At 34.8% G+C, this 16,554-nt stretch overlaps 2 protein-coding genes across 4 annotated transcripts; both read left to right on the top strand.

Moving 5' to 3' along the window:
* The first annotated feature begins 2,816 nt into the window (after positions 1-2,816).
* Positions 2,817-7,746, top strand: LOC113731597 (uncharacterized). 3 transcript variants are annotated; one of them, XM_027256954.2, is made up of 7 exons: positions 2,817-3,149; positions 3,235-3,270; positions 3,568-4,399; positions 5,358-5,437; positions 6,278-6,542; positions 6,665-6,945; positions 7,051-7,746. In XM_027256954.2, exons 3-6 carry the CDS (start codon positions 3,643-3,645, stop codon positions 6,934-6,936), a joined length of 1,374 nt encoding a protein of 457 aa, XP_027112755.2. In that variant the 5' UTR covers positions 2,817-3,149; positions 3,235-3,270; positions 3,568-3,642; the 3' UTR covers positions 6,937-6,945; positions 7,051-7,746. The 3 variants fall into 3 exon arrangements, with proteins under 3 accessions (XP_027112755.2, XP_071935669.1, XP_027112754.2); XM_027256953.2 differs by lacking the exon at positions 3,235-3,270 and having other exon boundaries at positions 2,818-3,149; XM_072079568.1 differs by lacking the exons at positions 3,235-3,270; positions 7,051-7,746 and having other exon boundaries at positions 6,665-6,949.
* A 1,259-nt stretch (positions 7,747-9,005) lies between these two features.
* LOC113731596 (heat shock 70 kDa protein, mitochondrial) lies at positions 9,006-13,143 on the top strand. The gene is made up of 6 exons (XM_027256952.2): positions 9,006-9,479; positions 10,426-10,502; positions 10,583-10,661; positions 10,750-11,316; positions 11,401-12,021; positions 12,253-13,143. The coding sequence occupies exons 1-6, from the start codon at positions 9,405-9,407 to the stop codon at positions 12,877-12,879; spliced, it is 2,046 nt and encodes a 681-aa protein (XP_027112753.2). The 5' UTR covers positions 9,006-9,404; the 3' UTR covers positions 12,880-13,143.
* Positions 13,144-16,554: the final 3,411 nt, after the last annotated feature.

Raw genomic sequence — 16,554 nt, 5'->3', positions numbered from 1 at the left:
TCATCCAATTTCTCAATTCTTGGTTAAACTGCAGAGTCAAGCAAATTAGACTAGGTTTGACCGAATCCATTCCTTTTTCGGTCAAACTAGGAATTTGATCCTGCCCAAATCACTGGGTCAAATAGTTCAACTGCTAAATTAGATCAAATTTAATAACTATTCAATAACTATGTTCAGCCATCAATCGTTTATTAATTAGAAGCAAATAAATTTGCCACGACTTTGAGTCGTATTTTATTACCGTACAAATTACGAAGTGTTGGAATCAACTCGTATTTCCCGCTCATAATATCTTTTTTTTCATTTTGGTTTTAGGGAAGGAATTGCTATAGTTTTCCAATTTTTCTTGTTTTCTGACAATAGTAATTGTGACAGATGAATGCATAACTAATCAGTAATTAAAGAATAGTAATTTTGTCACAAATTGCTCTAGATTTTTTTTTTCTTTTTCCCTGTGGACTTTGAGTGGTAAATAGTGCAGGCCATACGGTAAGTGTGAGATGGACAACTCCTCATACTCCACATTGATCCATTTATCCAGTCCTACTAAACACCGACCTCAGCCCATAACTAACCAACACTGAATAATGTCACGTTTGACTCATTTGCTAGGTTTATGGGCCAATAACTAGGCGGTCATTGGCTCGCAGAGCCTTCCAAAAAATATAGTACCAAGTTATTGGGCATCAACCCTTTCAAAAGTAATTATGTCGGCCCAACAATTTTAGGACTTAAAAAGTACCTTTTTTTTTTTTTTTCTTTTTTGGTCATCATCGTCACTTCAAAAGCACTTGAAATCTGAAAGACGTGCACCACCATCTGAGTAGGGCTCTTCATCCAACAAGAAAGGCCGAAGAGAAAGAAAATTTGGGCAATAACGGAACTCGAAATATATATTTTCCATCAAAAGTTGTGAATGATTATAGATTCGGAAAATTGTAAAAATGGATGCACGTAAGCGAGATGTTTGAATTGGAACCTTCCACTTATCCTAAAAAATAATAATAATTATTATTAAAATTAATTTTTTTTAAAAAAATATTTAGGATAAATGATGTATTTTTTGAGTTAAGAAAATGAAATGAGATGAAATTATCTCAGACCAAACAAAAAAAAGAAAAGGGACGAAAATCACTCTGTTTAGACAGCCTCTATTCTATTCTTCCATGTAGTTGTGTGCAGCTTAACTAAGGAAAAAATTCACTTTTCATCCTCAAACTTTGTGACGAAGGCACATTTGGTCCCCAAACTTTTCGTCAGAACACATTGAGTACATGAATTAACGATTTTTTGCCACATTTAGTCAAAAAACGGGAATTTACTCAATTTGGACGGTGAAAACCACGTGGCCGTTAACAAATGTCCAAATATCAATTTATAATGAACACAAGTCCACATTTGACTATCTCTCTAATCCACTGCTTTTCTTCTCCAAGTTTCCCCATTTCCCACCGAGTTAATAAAGTGAAAAGCTGTTTGAGATTAGCAGAGTCAATGGAGTGATTCAACAAAGCTTTTCCAATCCAGTATATTTAATATAAGTTAAATGATTCAGAGTAAAATACTCATAAATAACTATTACTTTGTTCGTGTAATAGAGGAAACCCATAAAGAGCTGATATATTATGGGCAATTTCTTTTTTTTTTAAACTTTCACGTATTTAATTTATGTTAAATACAAAACCTACTAGTTTTCCTTTTGTAAAAATATTAGTATATCACTTTTTAAATTTTACTTACAAACATTTATGTATTTAACATAAATTATATGATTCAAAGTAAAATGCCTATAAATAGCTAATACTTTATTCATATAATAGAAGAAACCCGTAAAGAGCTAGTAAAAAGTGAGTAATTTCTTTTTTTACTTTCACGTATTTAATTTATGTTAAATACAAAACCTACTAGTTTCCCTTTCGTAATAATATTAGTGTAACACTTTTTGAATTTCACTTATAAATATTTATGTATTTAATATAAATTAAATGATTCAAAGTAAAATGCTTATAGCTAGTACTTTATTCATATAATGGAAGAAACTCATAAAGAATTGGTATGTTATGGACAATTTTTTTTACTTTCAAAGACTTCATTTATATTAAATACAAAACATGCTAGTTTTCCTTTCGTAAAAATATTTGTGTAACGGCTTTTGAATTTTATTTGCAAATATTTATGTATTTAACATAAATTAAATGATTCAGAATAAAATATCCATAAAAAGCTGGTACTTGGTTCATGTAATAGAGAAAAGCCATAAAGAGTTGGTACTTTATGGGATATTTCTTTTTTAAAAAATATTTAATTTATATTAAATAGATAACCTACTAGTTTTTTTTCGTAAGAACTTACTGTAACAATTTTTGAATTTTACTTAAAAATATTTATATATTTATTATAAATTGAATGTTTGAGAGTAAAATGTCCACAAAAAACTAGTATTTTGAATAGGTAATGCCCATTAAGTAAGAACTTAAAATAATACTAAAATGGACAACTTGTTCAAGGAATTGTGTAATGTCCACAAAAAGCTGACTTTTGTTGGTTATAAATTGATATTTGGACATTTGTTAACGGCCACGTGGTCTTCACCGTCCAAATTGAGTAAATTCCTGTTTTTTGACTAAATGTGGCAAAAAATCGTTAATTCATGTACTCAATGTGTTCTGACGAAAAGTTTGGGGACCAAATGTGTCTTTGTCACAAAGTTTGAGGATGAAAAATGGATTTTCTCCGCTTAACTAACTGATTCCCTTGGGCAACAACCGTATGCCAAATAAAAAAAGTAGAAGTACAGGGAAATTAACTTAATGAAGAGGGCTCTTCTTATTTGTTAAGAAGATGAAATGATTATCCAATATTTAATAAAACTGGCAAGTGGAGATGCTTTATATCTTCCAGCTATTTACTATTAAATATAACACAATTCAAATTGTTATCCACAGTTATGTGGGACGATGAAGTTTCAGGGAAACCCCCATGAACCACAAAGCGTTGAACATTTCTTGTCATTCTTTATTGGATTTATTCTGCTGTGTCATCCTCGTTGTCTTGGCTTTTTCTTTTGACGTTTGCCCAATTGACATTATTGTCTATCTGAAGAAAGACAGCATTTGGCAATTGCAGATTAGAATCCCATCTCAAGAGTTGTAAGTTTATGGGCTCTTTTCGTGCTTATTGTTTAACTTTTACCTTTTTCTTTCAATGTGTTCTTAATCTTGGTTGTCATTTCAGGACTTGGGTGCTTAGATCAATTGAGCATTTTTCTAGGTGAAGAATGAAGGGCTTGCTTTAAAATAGTTGAATTGTTCTTATTTTACATGCTTATCGATAAAAAAAAAGGTAGCTGATTTGAGGGTGGATAGACCCTAAAAGATGCATTTTATCAGTGAAGATCATAGAGTTTCAATTTTCAGCGGTTAATGAAATTCTTGATTTGATTATAAGTGGGTGTGTTAGATTCACGTAAGTTAGATTTTAGATTTTAGATTTTGAATAGGCTGGGGGAATAAACGATAGAAGTGACATTTTGATGCTGAGAGATCGTATTTTTACTTTAAACTGCAGAAGGGCGTCAAGTTATACGAGTGCTTAGCACATTGGAGCTTTCGTATCCCCATTTGTCAGTGGTCGACGAAATATATGGAGCTTACTGGGGGAGGGCTAAATGCAGATATGGAGGCAGACGAATTGGATATGGAGCCATCGCCAGATATGCCTGTTAGAAATAATCATTTCTACAGCTTACGTTATCCGGGTGCAGTGAGGCAGAAAGCTTACATCTTTGATGGCGAAGGGAATTACTATAACAAGGAATGGGATCTTGCAGAGGGTAGAGGAAAGGAATTCTGTTGGTTCCATGTGGAGCTTCCTAAGGGAAATCAAAAACTTTCTCAATCTGCACAGTACCTTATTGATGTACTTTGCCCACCTCTAAAGCTCCAGGACATTCTCTCACTTGTTAGCAATGGACCATTTTGTGGGCATGTTGATGGAGCTCTAGTATTTAGGGTTAATTCACCTGGACCTGCCTCCAGCAAATTTACATTTAGGATTGCTGCAAGAGTTACGCAAAATTCAGTTATAACTGTGTCATTAGGGCGTGTTCCAAGATTAGGTTTTTCACCAACGAATGAATCTCTTCTCTCCGAGATTCCTGCATTGGAGAGTCCTAATTATACAAGAGGTGAACAAAAACAGAGGAATGGGATTGTGATCGGGGAGCATGTTCTTGATTTTCTACTGACAATGAATCACTCTGAGGAAGCTGATAATCCTGTGCCCAAATCTGTTTCAAATCTTGTTGTTCACATTGTTGATACACATGTGGATCATCTTCAAGATGTTGTGACAAATCTTGAGATCGAGTTGGATTCATTGGAGCTTGAATTGGACAGAGGTATGTTACACATAAAACTTATACGATGTGCAAGGCCATGATACTAAGAGTTTCCATGCGCATTATGCCACCTACTAATCTGTTGTTGTTGACTTATGATTCAGTAGCAAATTGTTATCATCATTCTGACTTACGGATACCTCACTCCCTTTCTGCATCTGCTCTGTTGAATGGTACCTCAATTCTTGATGGGGAGAAACTTTTAGACTTCCTTGCCAGTATTCAGGATGAACTTCTTGCTTGCTGCGGGTTTTATCTTCTGAATCTAGATAACTATCCAAGCGGACACTCAAAACTGGAATTTATTAGAAGATTCAGAAAATTACTATTCCGTTCAACTGATATAATTGCTTTTTTTTTAAAATTTTCTTTGTTTATTTTCTAATTTCTAGTTGTCAGAATCACAGCATGTCAGAATTGTTGTCTATTTTACCACCATAATAAGGCTGGCATAAATGTTAGTACTAAATCTCACATATATACTTGACCGATTCTTTGGTTTCTACTGTGAACTTTTTAAGGTACTACCAATTTGTTTTTCAAGTTGGACCTAACTCTATTTTTTTTTTCCAACTTAAACAGCTAACAATCTGTTGGAAGTAGAATGTTTGGCTAAGTTTTTTGGCAATTGGTAGTTAGAAAATTATTCTGAAGTTGCAACTGAAGTTGTGACTATTCCATGAATGTAAATAAAATTTCTTATCTCGAGTGGCTCAAGCTTTGCTTTCCTAATGCTAATGCTTTTTATCTATATCTATGGATTGATGCCCAAATTGACAATGCTAAGGATCTTTAATACCTGTTGCTAGGTCTTTGTGGTAATAGGTGAATCTAAGATAAAAGAGGAGCTTGAAGCAAAACTTTGTTCATAGATTAGAAATTTTGTTGATGATATGTTGATTCTATTAATCCTAATTTTCATGATAGGTCTACTCAGCCATCTTTCAATAAAATGCAGGTGGTTTTGCTCTGAAGAAACAAATGCTTGATGATAGAAGATTCCCGAAAATGCATGTTGATTTGCAGCGTCTCCTGCAGGTAGGATCGAATTTAGTTCATGCTTTGAGAATCTCAGAGTTTAATTAAAACATGAAAACTAGAATGGAAAGATGACAGCATGCAGGAAAAAATCAAGATTTCTTGTAAAATTTGTCAAGCTTGTAAGAAAAAAAGCTTCCTCTTTTACGATTAAGAGGGATCAAAATTTGAGCAAAGCTTAACTTAGCTTCTTGAGCTTGGATCTGCTAAATTAATGACAAATGAAGCCTGTTGGTCGAGATTGAAGTAACTAATTTTGGAAATTATTTTATCATTATATTAGCTGTTTTCCTCTTTCACAAACGCATGAATGTTTTATTCCTTATAAATCAGTGGTTGCCTCTATAATAAGCCCAATATTATTGAAAGTGTAATTGGGAGTAGAAGGCTATTTTAACAACAAAGTTCAAGTCCCTCCTTGTAAGAAGCATGCATTTCTAACTGATGGAAAACGAATAAAGATCAATCTGACAATGAGACTGCAGACTTACAGGGGAATTATTCCTTTGTGGTCATAGGGAGATCCTACAGCTTACCTAGTTTATGGTTATAAATGCTATTTAAGCAAGTGGAGTAGACATGATTTAAGTGCCTGTGGCTGAGATCTTGCGAAGAGCATTCTAAGGCTTGTCTAATCTAGATTTCCAATTTCAGATCAATTTTGTTGCCATATTTCCTTAGAAATTCAAATTTAACTGCTGTTTACTTGTAACAATTTGCTTATGGGATTAATTCAACTAAGCATTGGATGTCTTATATTTTTATGAGAGTAACTTGGCATCTAAAGACCAATTGTTTTTATGTGTCTTATGGTTTCCATTTTCTTTACTGGATCTGCAGGTAATTGCACATGGGCAGCAAGTTTTTCCACGTGTCAAGGAAAAGTGTGCTTCAAAAGATTGGTTTGCTAATGAAGACATTAATTCCCTTGAAGAGCTTGTTGGACGCCTTAGGAGACTAAAGGAGAATGTTGGCTTCATAGCCAATCGTGTCAGTGCAATTCAACAAGGTCTGGACAGCTGGCAGGCTGAGCAGATAAACAGGAAATTATACTATCTTTCATTCCTCTCCATCATATTTCTTCCTTTATCAGTAATAACCGGAGGTCAGACATTCATACAGACTTTGATTTTTCTTGTATGCAGTGCTATTAAAATTTGGTGCACTATTATCTTTGTATATTCCAGCACCTAACACTAACCAACTTTTGTGGATGTTAAATATTAGTGTTCGGGATGAATGTGGGAGGGGTACCCTGGACTGCACAAAGTAAACCAGAGTTGAAAGATGGGTTCCGTAATGTGATGTTGCTGTGTGTGGCTATGCTAGGGCTTGTTCTCCTCTGTTTCATTTTCCCTGCCCTTTACAGTCGCATAATGGCGTGGCGGAGGAGACGGGCCATGAGGAGAAGTTGGTCTCTCAACAGGAAATCCTTCCTTAGAAGAACCACACCAGTTGGTGAAAGAACAGAAAGAGGAGGCTACCTTCGGCTGTTTTGACATCGAAGTGTAAGGCAGTGTTATTTTAGAGTTGCCACTCCAGTGGTCACTTGACTAATTCTTTCTTAGGTGAATTTCTTTCGTTCTAATTAAATGGATTGATTTCTCTTTCAGGAAAAATTTTACTCCCTTCTGCTTTGAGCTGGTTGCTGGTTCAAGGCGCTGTATTTCTCCTTTCAGCAAATTGCTTTGAGCAAGTTACTGAATTGTTGGTCCATGTTAATAACAGAAATCTGCACCCTGATCCTATTTTTAGCCTGGAGGGAGATCTTGTTTTCAGTTGAAGGCAGCTCCCATCTTCTGGAGGTTGTGGATGTTTGTATAGAGATTCTTTTCTTTTAGTTTCTGGAAAGATACAGCATTTCAGTGGAAGTAGATTTTAACTCAATTTAGAATTTTAGCTTATACGAGTTTAGAACCACCTCTTGAAGTTTTGCTGTTGTTATTTTTTCTTATTCATTCTGGATATTAAGTAGTTTGAAGATCTTAGCATTGTTCTCCAGGATCTTTTATAAGATGGTAAATGGAGAAGACAGACAGAGAAAGAATACCAAAGAAGTTGATGAGAATAAATTTCTCATGATGTTCTTGTGATGCAGCAAGCAGCATGGTAGTTGCTACGCATGGGTTTGGCAGTTTTGCTGGCTGACTCTCTTTGCATTACCGTCTGTTTATTCACCTCCCCCCCCCCCCCCCACCCTCTCTTTTATGGTGTTTTAGGAGTATCTTTGTAACTTACTAACATAACAGGCAACTCCCAAAATGGAGTTAATGAGAATCTACTGACAGCCAGGTTCGCTGACATTTGAAGTTGACTATCTTCTAAACACTAGTACTGTCTTTGGTTTTTATTGAATGGTGATAGAAATGTGTTTTCGCTTTGATATATGACTAGAAAAAAATTTTGTAAGCAATTGCCCTCTTCCTTTTCTCTGCTCTGCTGGAGCTGTAATACTTGAGGTTGGGAGTACATGATTTCAAGAAACTTTCCCAAGTTCCATTTTGTTAATGGGATGATTCAATTCCCCATCTCCATCTCATACTTTGGTTGCTGCATCATTTATTCTTTTAGGCACTTCCCCTCGCGGCTTAATCGCATAATTGGGTGGAAATGTATGTTATTAAGTCTGCTAGTGATGATGAGGAGGACACGAGGATCTCCCAATCCAGGCGGTCTAAAACTTCCCACGATTGCATATGACCTGATTTATTTATGTCTAAAAATGTGTGTATATTATTTACAGGAGCTGCTATTCCTTTTCTTCTTTATTTCTGGAATGCTGTCAACTTTCAGCGAATCCACTGGAACAAATATTTTTCCCTACCTACCAAAAAAAATTAAGAAGGCAACCAAAAGAAAAGGAAGAAAAGCGCAAAAGGAATGATGAAAAGAAAAAGAAGAAGAGGGGATGAAAAGCTTCATCTGAAGAGAGATTGGGTAATGCTTGACAAATACCCAATTTTATTTTTTTTCTTTTTGAAAAGGACAAACACCCAATTATAGAAGGCAGACCTCCTTTTTTTTTCTCACCTTATCCTTTCATCGTTTTATTGCAATACTACTAGGTTTTTGACCGTATTCCTAAACTTTGAAAGTTATCACTAATATTTTCCTAATTTAGAGAAGGGTAACTTTTTGTCAAAACAAAAAAAAGGAAAGGTGCAATTTCAAGGGAAAAAAATTATTTTCAGTGTATTTTAATCAAAATTTTGAAATGGGTTGACAAATGTCACAGAAAATTGAAAAAAGTGACACTATTAAAAACCTACTACAAGACGGATCGACGGTTGTTAATAATAACTGTTTTGAACGATGTAACATTTTTTGAATAAGGTATAACTCCACGTGAACTACTGGTAAAACTTAACAACAGACACACAATTATTATATATGAAAATCACATGAATAGTACGGCTCTATTGCAAGTACAAGAAATTTACAAAGAGTTATAAAATTTACACCTCTATTCTATTACATCGTTCAGCTGCCCTGCACCCATTATAAAACCATGAAATGAAAGGAACCTGTTACAAAACCACCGAAGAAGTCCCTTTTTGATAAAAACACCAACAAAATATACAGCCAAGTCAAAACGACATCGTGGCTTATCGGCAAAGCTGGGAAATGCATGGGTGAAGGTTACCGGCGACACGGATCTAGAACCTTCTCGTTGTACCGCTGAGTACAACCCATACACACGCACCGCCACTTAACCCATTATTTTCTATTTACTTATTTTTTTCATCAGTGGACAAAACAGTATCGTCCCCGTTTGTTAGTGTTTTTCTTTATCCGCCTCCGCTCCTGCTGTCGTCCTCATTTTCTTCTCCACTTCATAAACCCTAAACCCTAGAACCCTCTCCTCCTGGGGTATAGAAACGGAAAACAGAGAACAGCTAGAGAAACGAAAAGAAAAAAAGAAAAGAAAAGAAAAGCAGAGCCTGGGGTTCTGATCAATATCTTCTCAATGGCTACCGCTGTCTTGCTTAGATCCCTTCGTCGGCGTGAACTTGCTTCCGCTCCAATCTCTGCTTATAAATCTGTATTTCTCTTCCCCCAACCTTTTTCTTCTCTCCGATCGTCACTTTTTTTTACTTGTAGTTTCTTTTTCTTTTTCCCCATAAATTTGTTACTTTTTGTGTTTGATTTCATGTTTTGTTAGGGGTTTTTTCCTTGTTGTGTTCCTGTGGTCAATTTTGGGTATTACATGTAGTTTTTGATGTGTTACTGCCTACCAGTTTCCTGTTTGTGCACCAGCTGAGATTTTCGTTTGGTTCTTTCAAGTTAGTTAATCTCTCGTCCTTCCTAAATCTATTATGCCTCAAGGTTATGGTAAGGTTATAGCTTTTGTGTGGTTTTAACCATTTCGGTTGGTTGATATGACTATGTGTTCATGTGCTTACTGATAGCGGAAAGTTCCTCCGGGGTGAAGTCTGTCAAGGTTGGATTTTTTTCCTATGGAGTTGTCAAGAATGTAATTAAGACTTGGATTGATAAACGAGCTATGCTGGGAATCCTTAAAATTGATTTATGCCATGTTGTGTTTAAGTAGTGCAATAATTGTCTTTTTTCTGTCTTCTGCCCTCAAAATTCTCCGCAACATATCTCCACAATGGTGTTAGTTGTTGTGTGCAAGGGGTGGTTTTTGTGCATATGGACAGTTGGAACTTAAAATCTCCACTTTTGCCTTGGGTTGAAGAACAAAACGTGATTTTTGTGATTTCTTGTGAGGAACATTCTAGTATTGACATGTTCACACAACTTGCCAGCGTTGCCGTGGAACTCTATAAAGCATTTGTGTGTTGGACCACACAAGTTTGGTCTGGCTTTTGAGGAAACTATGTTTTAACAGACGAAGAAAAAAAACTATGCTTTTACTGATGCTAATTTCTGCATATATTTATTCTTTTTGTGATTGGCGTGGCATTTTGTATCCATGTGGGTTGTTGAGTTGGTTTTAAGCTTGAAATTTTTGGTGGCATTGGCAGTTGGTTGGCAACACCAAGTCAGCATGGATTTCAGCCAATTCAAGCTACAATTGGGCAAGTCTCACCAGACCGTTTAGGTAGTTGCTTTAACCTAGTCTATATATGTGCTCCTTTGAATCACATCTTCTAAACTTGCATTTTGTTCCATCTTTTTTAGCTCGAAACCCCTTGGAAATGAAGTAATTGGTATTGATTTGGGTACAACAAACTCTTGTGTAGCTGTTATGGAGGGCAAGGTAATTTTTATACTACTTGAAGCTTGAATTCTTAGTCCTCGTGGAGGCTATGTTTTGATGGTTGCTGATGCTTTCATTCATTATGCAGAATCCCAAAGTGATTGAGAATTCTGAAGGATCTCGAACTACACCATCAGTGGTTGCTTTTAACCAGAAAGGAGAGTTACTCGTTGGTACACCAGCCAAGCGTCAAGCAGTCACCAACCCTAACAACACACTCTTTGGGACCAAGCGTTTGATTGGGAGACGATTTGATGATCTACAAGTACAGAAGGAAATGAAGATGGTTCCATACAAGGTTGTTAGGGCTCCAAACGGAGATGCCTGGGTTGAAGCTAATGGGCAGCAGTACTCTCCTAGCCAAGTTGGAGCCTTTGTTCTGACTAAGATGAAGGAAACTGCAGAGGCCTACCTGGGCAAGACAATTGACAAAGCTGTGATTACAGTTCCAGCTTATTTTAATGATGCTCAAAGACAGGCTACAAAGGATGCTGGGCGAATTGCTGGTCTTGATGTCCAAAGAATTATCAATGAGCCGACTGCTGCTGCACTTTCTTATGGTTCCAACAACAAAGAGGGTCTTGTTGCGGTCTTTGATCTTGGGGGTGGCACATTTGATATTTCCATCTTGGAGATAGCAAATGGTGTATTTGAGGTAAATATTAGCTTTTTCTGCTAAAATTCTCTTCAGCTTTTTAATCTGCTGAATCTGTTCCAAATGACTCTATTCTGTGAGCAGGTCAAAGCAACCAATGGTGACACCTTTTTGGGAGGAGAGGACTTTGACAACGCTCTGTTGGAATTTTTGGTTAGTGAGTTCAAGGGAAATGAAGGAATTGACCTGACAAAAGATAAGCTTGCCCTGCAAAGGCTCCGAGAAGCAGCTGAGAAGGCTAAAATAGAGCTTTCATCAACCACCCAGACTGAAATTAATTTGCCATTTATTACAGCTGACGCGTCTGGGGCAAAGCATTTGAACATCACATTGACGAGATCAAAGTTTGAGACTTTAGTTAATCACTTGATTGAAAGGACCCGACAACCTTGCAAGAATTGTTTAAAGGATGCTGGTGTGTCTAGTAACCAGGTTGATGAGGTACTACTAGTTGGAGGAATGACTCGGGTACCGAAGGTACAGGAAGTGGTAGCAGAGATTTTTGGTAAGAGCCCAAGCAAAGGTGTGAATCCTGATGAGGCAGTAGCCATGGGAGCTGCAATCCAGGGTGGAATACTTCGTGGTGATGTTAAGGAGCTCCTGCTTCTGGATGTCACTCCCCTTTCACTTGGTATTGAGACATTAGGTGGTGTCTTTACTAGATTGATCAACAGGAACACAACTATTCCTACAAAGAAAAGCTCGGTGAGTTGAGGTTTTTTTTTTTTTTTTTGGGTTCTATCAGTTAGAAAATTATTGTGAATGATGTTAATAGTTTGTTGAAGATGTATAATTGTCTTATTATGTTTTAGATGTTGTCTTGTTATCATTGCACAATTATTGCACCTTGTATGGTTGTTTAGACCAGCACTGGGTCATGATGCAGCTATACGTGGCTTTCTGGTTTTTGACTGCAGTGTTGCCTTTGTCATTCAGGTGTTTTCAACTGCTGCTGACAACCAAACCCAAGTGGGTATTAAAGTACTGCAAGGAGAGCGAGAGATGGCATCGGACAATAAGCTTCTTGGGGAGTTTGAACTTGTGGGTATCCCACCTGCACCGAGGGGCATGCCTCAGATAGAGGTCACATTTGATATTGATGCAAACGGCATTGTCACAGTGTCCGCCAAGGACAAGAGCACTGGTAAAGAACAGCAGATCACCATCCGTTCATCTGGTGGTTTATCAGAGGCTGAAATTGAGAAGATGGTCAGGGAAGGTGAGATGCATGCGCAAAAGGATCAAGAAAGGAAGGCATTAATTGATCTTAAAAACCAGGCAGACACCACCATATATAGCATAGAGAAGAGCGTGAGTGAGTACAAGGACAAAGTTCCAGCTGAAGTGGTGTCTGAAATTCAGGCAGCGGTGTCAGATTTGAGAGCTGCATTGCAAAATGACAACGCCGATGAGATCAAAGCAAAGCTTGATGCTGCAAACAAAGCTGTTTCAAAGATTGGAGAACACATGTCTGGTTCAGGTCAATCAGGTGGTTCTGCCTCTGGAGGTTCTCAGGGTGGTGACCAGGCCACTGAAGCAGAATACGAAGAGGTGAAGAAGTAGATTGCTGATAATGGTAGGAGGCGAATATGAGATTGCTCTCAAAGGTTTTTTCTTGTTTGCGGAGTAGAAGTTAATTAAATCCGTTTTGTATTTAAACTTGGAAGCTTAGCTTTGGCTGTACTGGAAGCACTAATTGATCTTGTGAAGTCCAAAACTTCAGTGGTAGATTGCTAAGTGAAATTTTTGCAGTCGCAGCACCCATTTGCTAATTGAAGTAGGCCCTGGTGGTGTGGTTATCGCGTCAATAAATATGTTGTTTCTGGATGGACATCTCAATTGACGTGGTTTCGGTTCGATAAAATCTTTCTTGCGTGATGGTTATGGAAAAAATGTGAGGCTTATTTGGCACATAGTTATGGGGAAATTTTAAAGTTTCTTTTGGGTGTCATATCGAAATTTAGAATTGGACGTTGAAAGAGGTGCTATTGATCTTAAGATTAAATATTATTAAAGTATTTAAAACTTTAACTATTATTTTTATCTCAAGATAAAAGTTTAAAAAATAATGTACTGTCTTCTGACATTTTCTTATAGAAGTAAGAATTTACGCAAATAAACCTAATCCCTACAGTAACTCCAAAAACCGGCAACTTTTGGAGTCCAGAGAATTTTTACTTCAAAATGGACCAAAAAAAATAGTATTCAAATAAAAAAATAGTATTCAAAATGGACCAGAGAATTTTTCATAATTTATTCCCCTGCCTTTCAACAGTATCCAACAATGGTCCCTTTATCAGAAAGGGCTGATATTAGAAACCTCCCTTAAGGTTTCTTTTAATATCATTTGGCATCTTTAAAGTTTTAAAAATATCATTTACATTCCTTATTTTTGTTAGTTGTATAACAAATTTTTTAAAGATTCTAAATTATCCTCATGCTTGCTAAATAAAATAATTTCTAAGTCACTTTGTTCACTTTAAAAAAATCTATTACTTATAAAACAATCTCTATTAGTATTATGCATCATAACGCTATAGCTCACAAAAATGTAAATTTGAAAATAAAAAAGATATTTACAAAAAATACACTTGTACCAATTTAATTCTATATGCTGAAAATTGATTTCTTATTAACTTTGTATTTTTTTTCAACTTCTTCTCAACTAGCGTCCAAGCCTTTAAATTGTACTGATCATTATAAAAATTAACTCAAAATAAGTAAATAATTTATATCCCACTTTATCGTAATCACAAAAAGTAAAAGATAAATAAAATTTAATTTATTATAATTTATAAATAAAATATTGAATAGTCATCCAAAAAATGAGTAAGAAAGAATGTTGGAAAAAAGGAAAAGAGAAAAAAGTGACTTTTGTTTCTTTTTTTTTTATTTTTGAGGTGCATTTATTTGATATGTGAATTATGTATCAAGTGAAGGTTAATATAGTTTTTTTACAATTACTATAGAAGGTAAGTGATATTTTTAAAACCTCAGAGGTGTCAAGTGATATTAGGACAAACTTTAAGGGAGGTTTTTGATATTATCCCTCTCAAAAAATATATATCATGCTATGTCTAAGGTGGAAAGGAAAGCAAAAACACCAAAATCCTTTTTTTCATTCTTGCCTAAAATTACAATTTGGAGCCTCTGTTTTGGACGACATAGCTTGCTTTTATCAAGGATGACTGTAATTGATAATTCTTAATTGTTTGTTGGTTTAAAAAAAAAAAGACAATTTGGAGTTGTTGGTGAGGAGCTCATGTACCACGTGATTAGGAAATAGTGTAAGAAGTTTAACGGTATGAAACAGCCTATTTAATAATTCAATTCACCATTTAAATTTAATGGTTCAGATTTTAACATATTTAGATGTGTTTGATAACAAAATATTAGAACATTTAAATTAATTAAATGGTATTAAATTTTTTAAGCAAAAATTGCTCCAAAAAATACGTGATAGGTTATTCAGTTTTCACTTAATATGATATATAATCAAATGTATCAAATTTAGTACTTAACGATTCAGTAATTTAACAAAAAATAAAACATTCGAATTAATAAAATGACAATGAATTTTCTAAACAAAACTTACTCCAAATTATAATTAATAGATTATTCACTTATCATTTAACCCGTGTTTGGTATGCATGAATGGCCTGAAAAGAAACATCTTTTCAACTTATTCATTCTATTCCAAGTTTGGTATGGATCATTTAAGTGAGAAAGCTCTTTCTCCTTGAAATACTCATTGTAACTTTTTTTTGGAATCACTTTGCACAAAAAAATTTCAGGAAAGCTCTTTTCAACTTCATCGTAGAATGTCCAGAATTGCACGGTGTCAAAGTTTATCCTTATAAATCTTTTCTTTATCACTATATCTTAGGATATTTGTGAGCTCAATTAATAATTAAATGTAATTTTTCTTAATAAATACATTTTCTCGCATTTAAAATAATTTTTTTTTCTTTTTAGAAGCAAAAACTTTTAAAATTTTTTCTTTTTAAACTAAAAATTTCTTAATATCAGATTTTAGATTTCAATTTTATCAGGCAAATTTGTAGTGTTGGCATCTAAACCATAAAATCAGCATTCAATTATTGCCATGTAATCCTTATTGAAATTATGTCAAGATTTTGGTTGGTATCTAGTGTTATTTACAATTTCAGGATTAATTCGTAACTTTTTAGTGTTAAGAATTTGAACAAAAGCTACAGCACAATACAAGTCAAGAATTTTTATTTTTTTTTTGTGATTACAACTTACAAATAACCCACAATTTTGGAATCAATACATAAGGTACCAACTAATAACTCTGGTAGGATGAATACTAAGAAAACTAATATTGAGTAAGATTAAGATCTGAACTAAGGATTTGTAATTTCAAAAAATGTAACTTTGACCACTAATAAACCATCATCAATATTTAATGGGTAAAGTTGTTTTAACAGTTTCATCTATTTGGCACAAGATTTTAACATGATGCAATTATTTCGATTTAGTTAGTTAAAATCCTTAGACTTGCCTCGTAAATATAAGCTAACGCTTTACTGTCAATTTTTTTTATCTCTAAAAAAATTGATGAGTCTAAGCTAAAATTCTGACCAAAACAAGAAGGAAAAGAAAACTATGTTGAAAGCTCTTCTACCTATGTTTATGTAATCGCAATGGATCTATATAAAATTGTTTCTATATTTTCGTCTAATTTCGCACAACATTTGAACATTATGCAATTATTTGCTTCTATAAATTAATCACAATCCTTAGATTTAGAGTGCATTTGGTTCATGGAGTGGACGAGAGGGGATTACTTATTTTTAGATTATTCATCATAAATTGAGTTATTCTCTAACGAGTAATCTTGTTATCGAGCGTTTCGTTGGCTTTATATCAGACTGGATATATTAGAAAAATAACCTTATCATGTGTTTGGTTGGAAATAGGATGAAGTAAGATTACTTACTTATAAACTATAATACCCTTTTTAACAAACCTATAATTAGGGGTGTTTAGGTTTTGATAAACCCAAACTCATACATATATACATACACACACACATATATCTATATATATATATATATATATATATATATATGTATATATACAAGTAAGCAACACATAAATGGGAGCTTCATGTGGTCCGTATTCGAATCAATATATGAGTTTTTTATTATGTAAAGAGATCAATCTTATCAATGGGTTCACATGTCTCAATCTACATGTCTAACATTTTGTGAA

Source organism: Coffea arabica, chromosome 2e (assembly GCF_036785885.1).
Source record: "Coffea arabica cultivar ET-39 chromosome 2e, Coffea Arabica ET-39 HiFi, whole genome shotgun sequence".
NCBI classification, from domain to species: Eukaryota; Viridiplantae; Streptophyta; class Magnoliopsida; order Gentianales; family Rubiaceae; genus Coffea; species Coffea arabica.
This window is presented reverse-complemented; position numbering and strand designations above follow the sequence as displayed.

What these genes read in the sequence shown, in the direction of transcription:
- LOC113731596 (XM_027256952.2), top strand. Translation starts at nt 9,405, where the DNA reads ATGGCTACCGCTGTCTTGCTTAGATCCCTTCGTCGGCGTGAACTTGCT. An exon ending in CAATCTCTGCTTATAAATCT is followed by an intron (nt 9,480 to 10,425) that starts GTATTTCTCTTC and finishes TGGCATTGGCAG; the next exon opens with TTGGTTGGCAACACCAAGTC. An exon ending in TAGCAAATGGTGTATTTGAG is followed by an intron (nt 11,317 to 11,400) that starts GTAAATATTAGC and finishes TTCTGTGAGCAG; the next exon opens with GTCAAAGCAACCAATGGTGA.
- LOC113731597 (XM_027256954.2), top strand. Translation starts at nt 3,643, where the DNA reads ATGGAGCTTACTGGGGGAGGGCTAAATGCAGATATGGAGGCAGACGAA. An exon ending in ATTTGCAGCGTCTCCTGCAG is followed by an intron (nt 5,438 to 6,277) that starts GTAGGATCGAAT and finishes CTGGATCTGCAG; the next exon opens with GTAATTGCACATGGGCAGCA. An exon ending in TTTATCAGTAATAACCGGAG is followed by an intron (nt 6,543 to 6,664) that starts GTCAGACATTCA and finishes GTTAAATATTAG; the next exon opens with TGTTCGGGATGAATGTGGGA.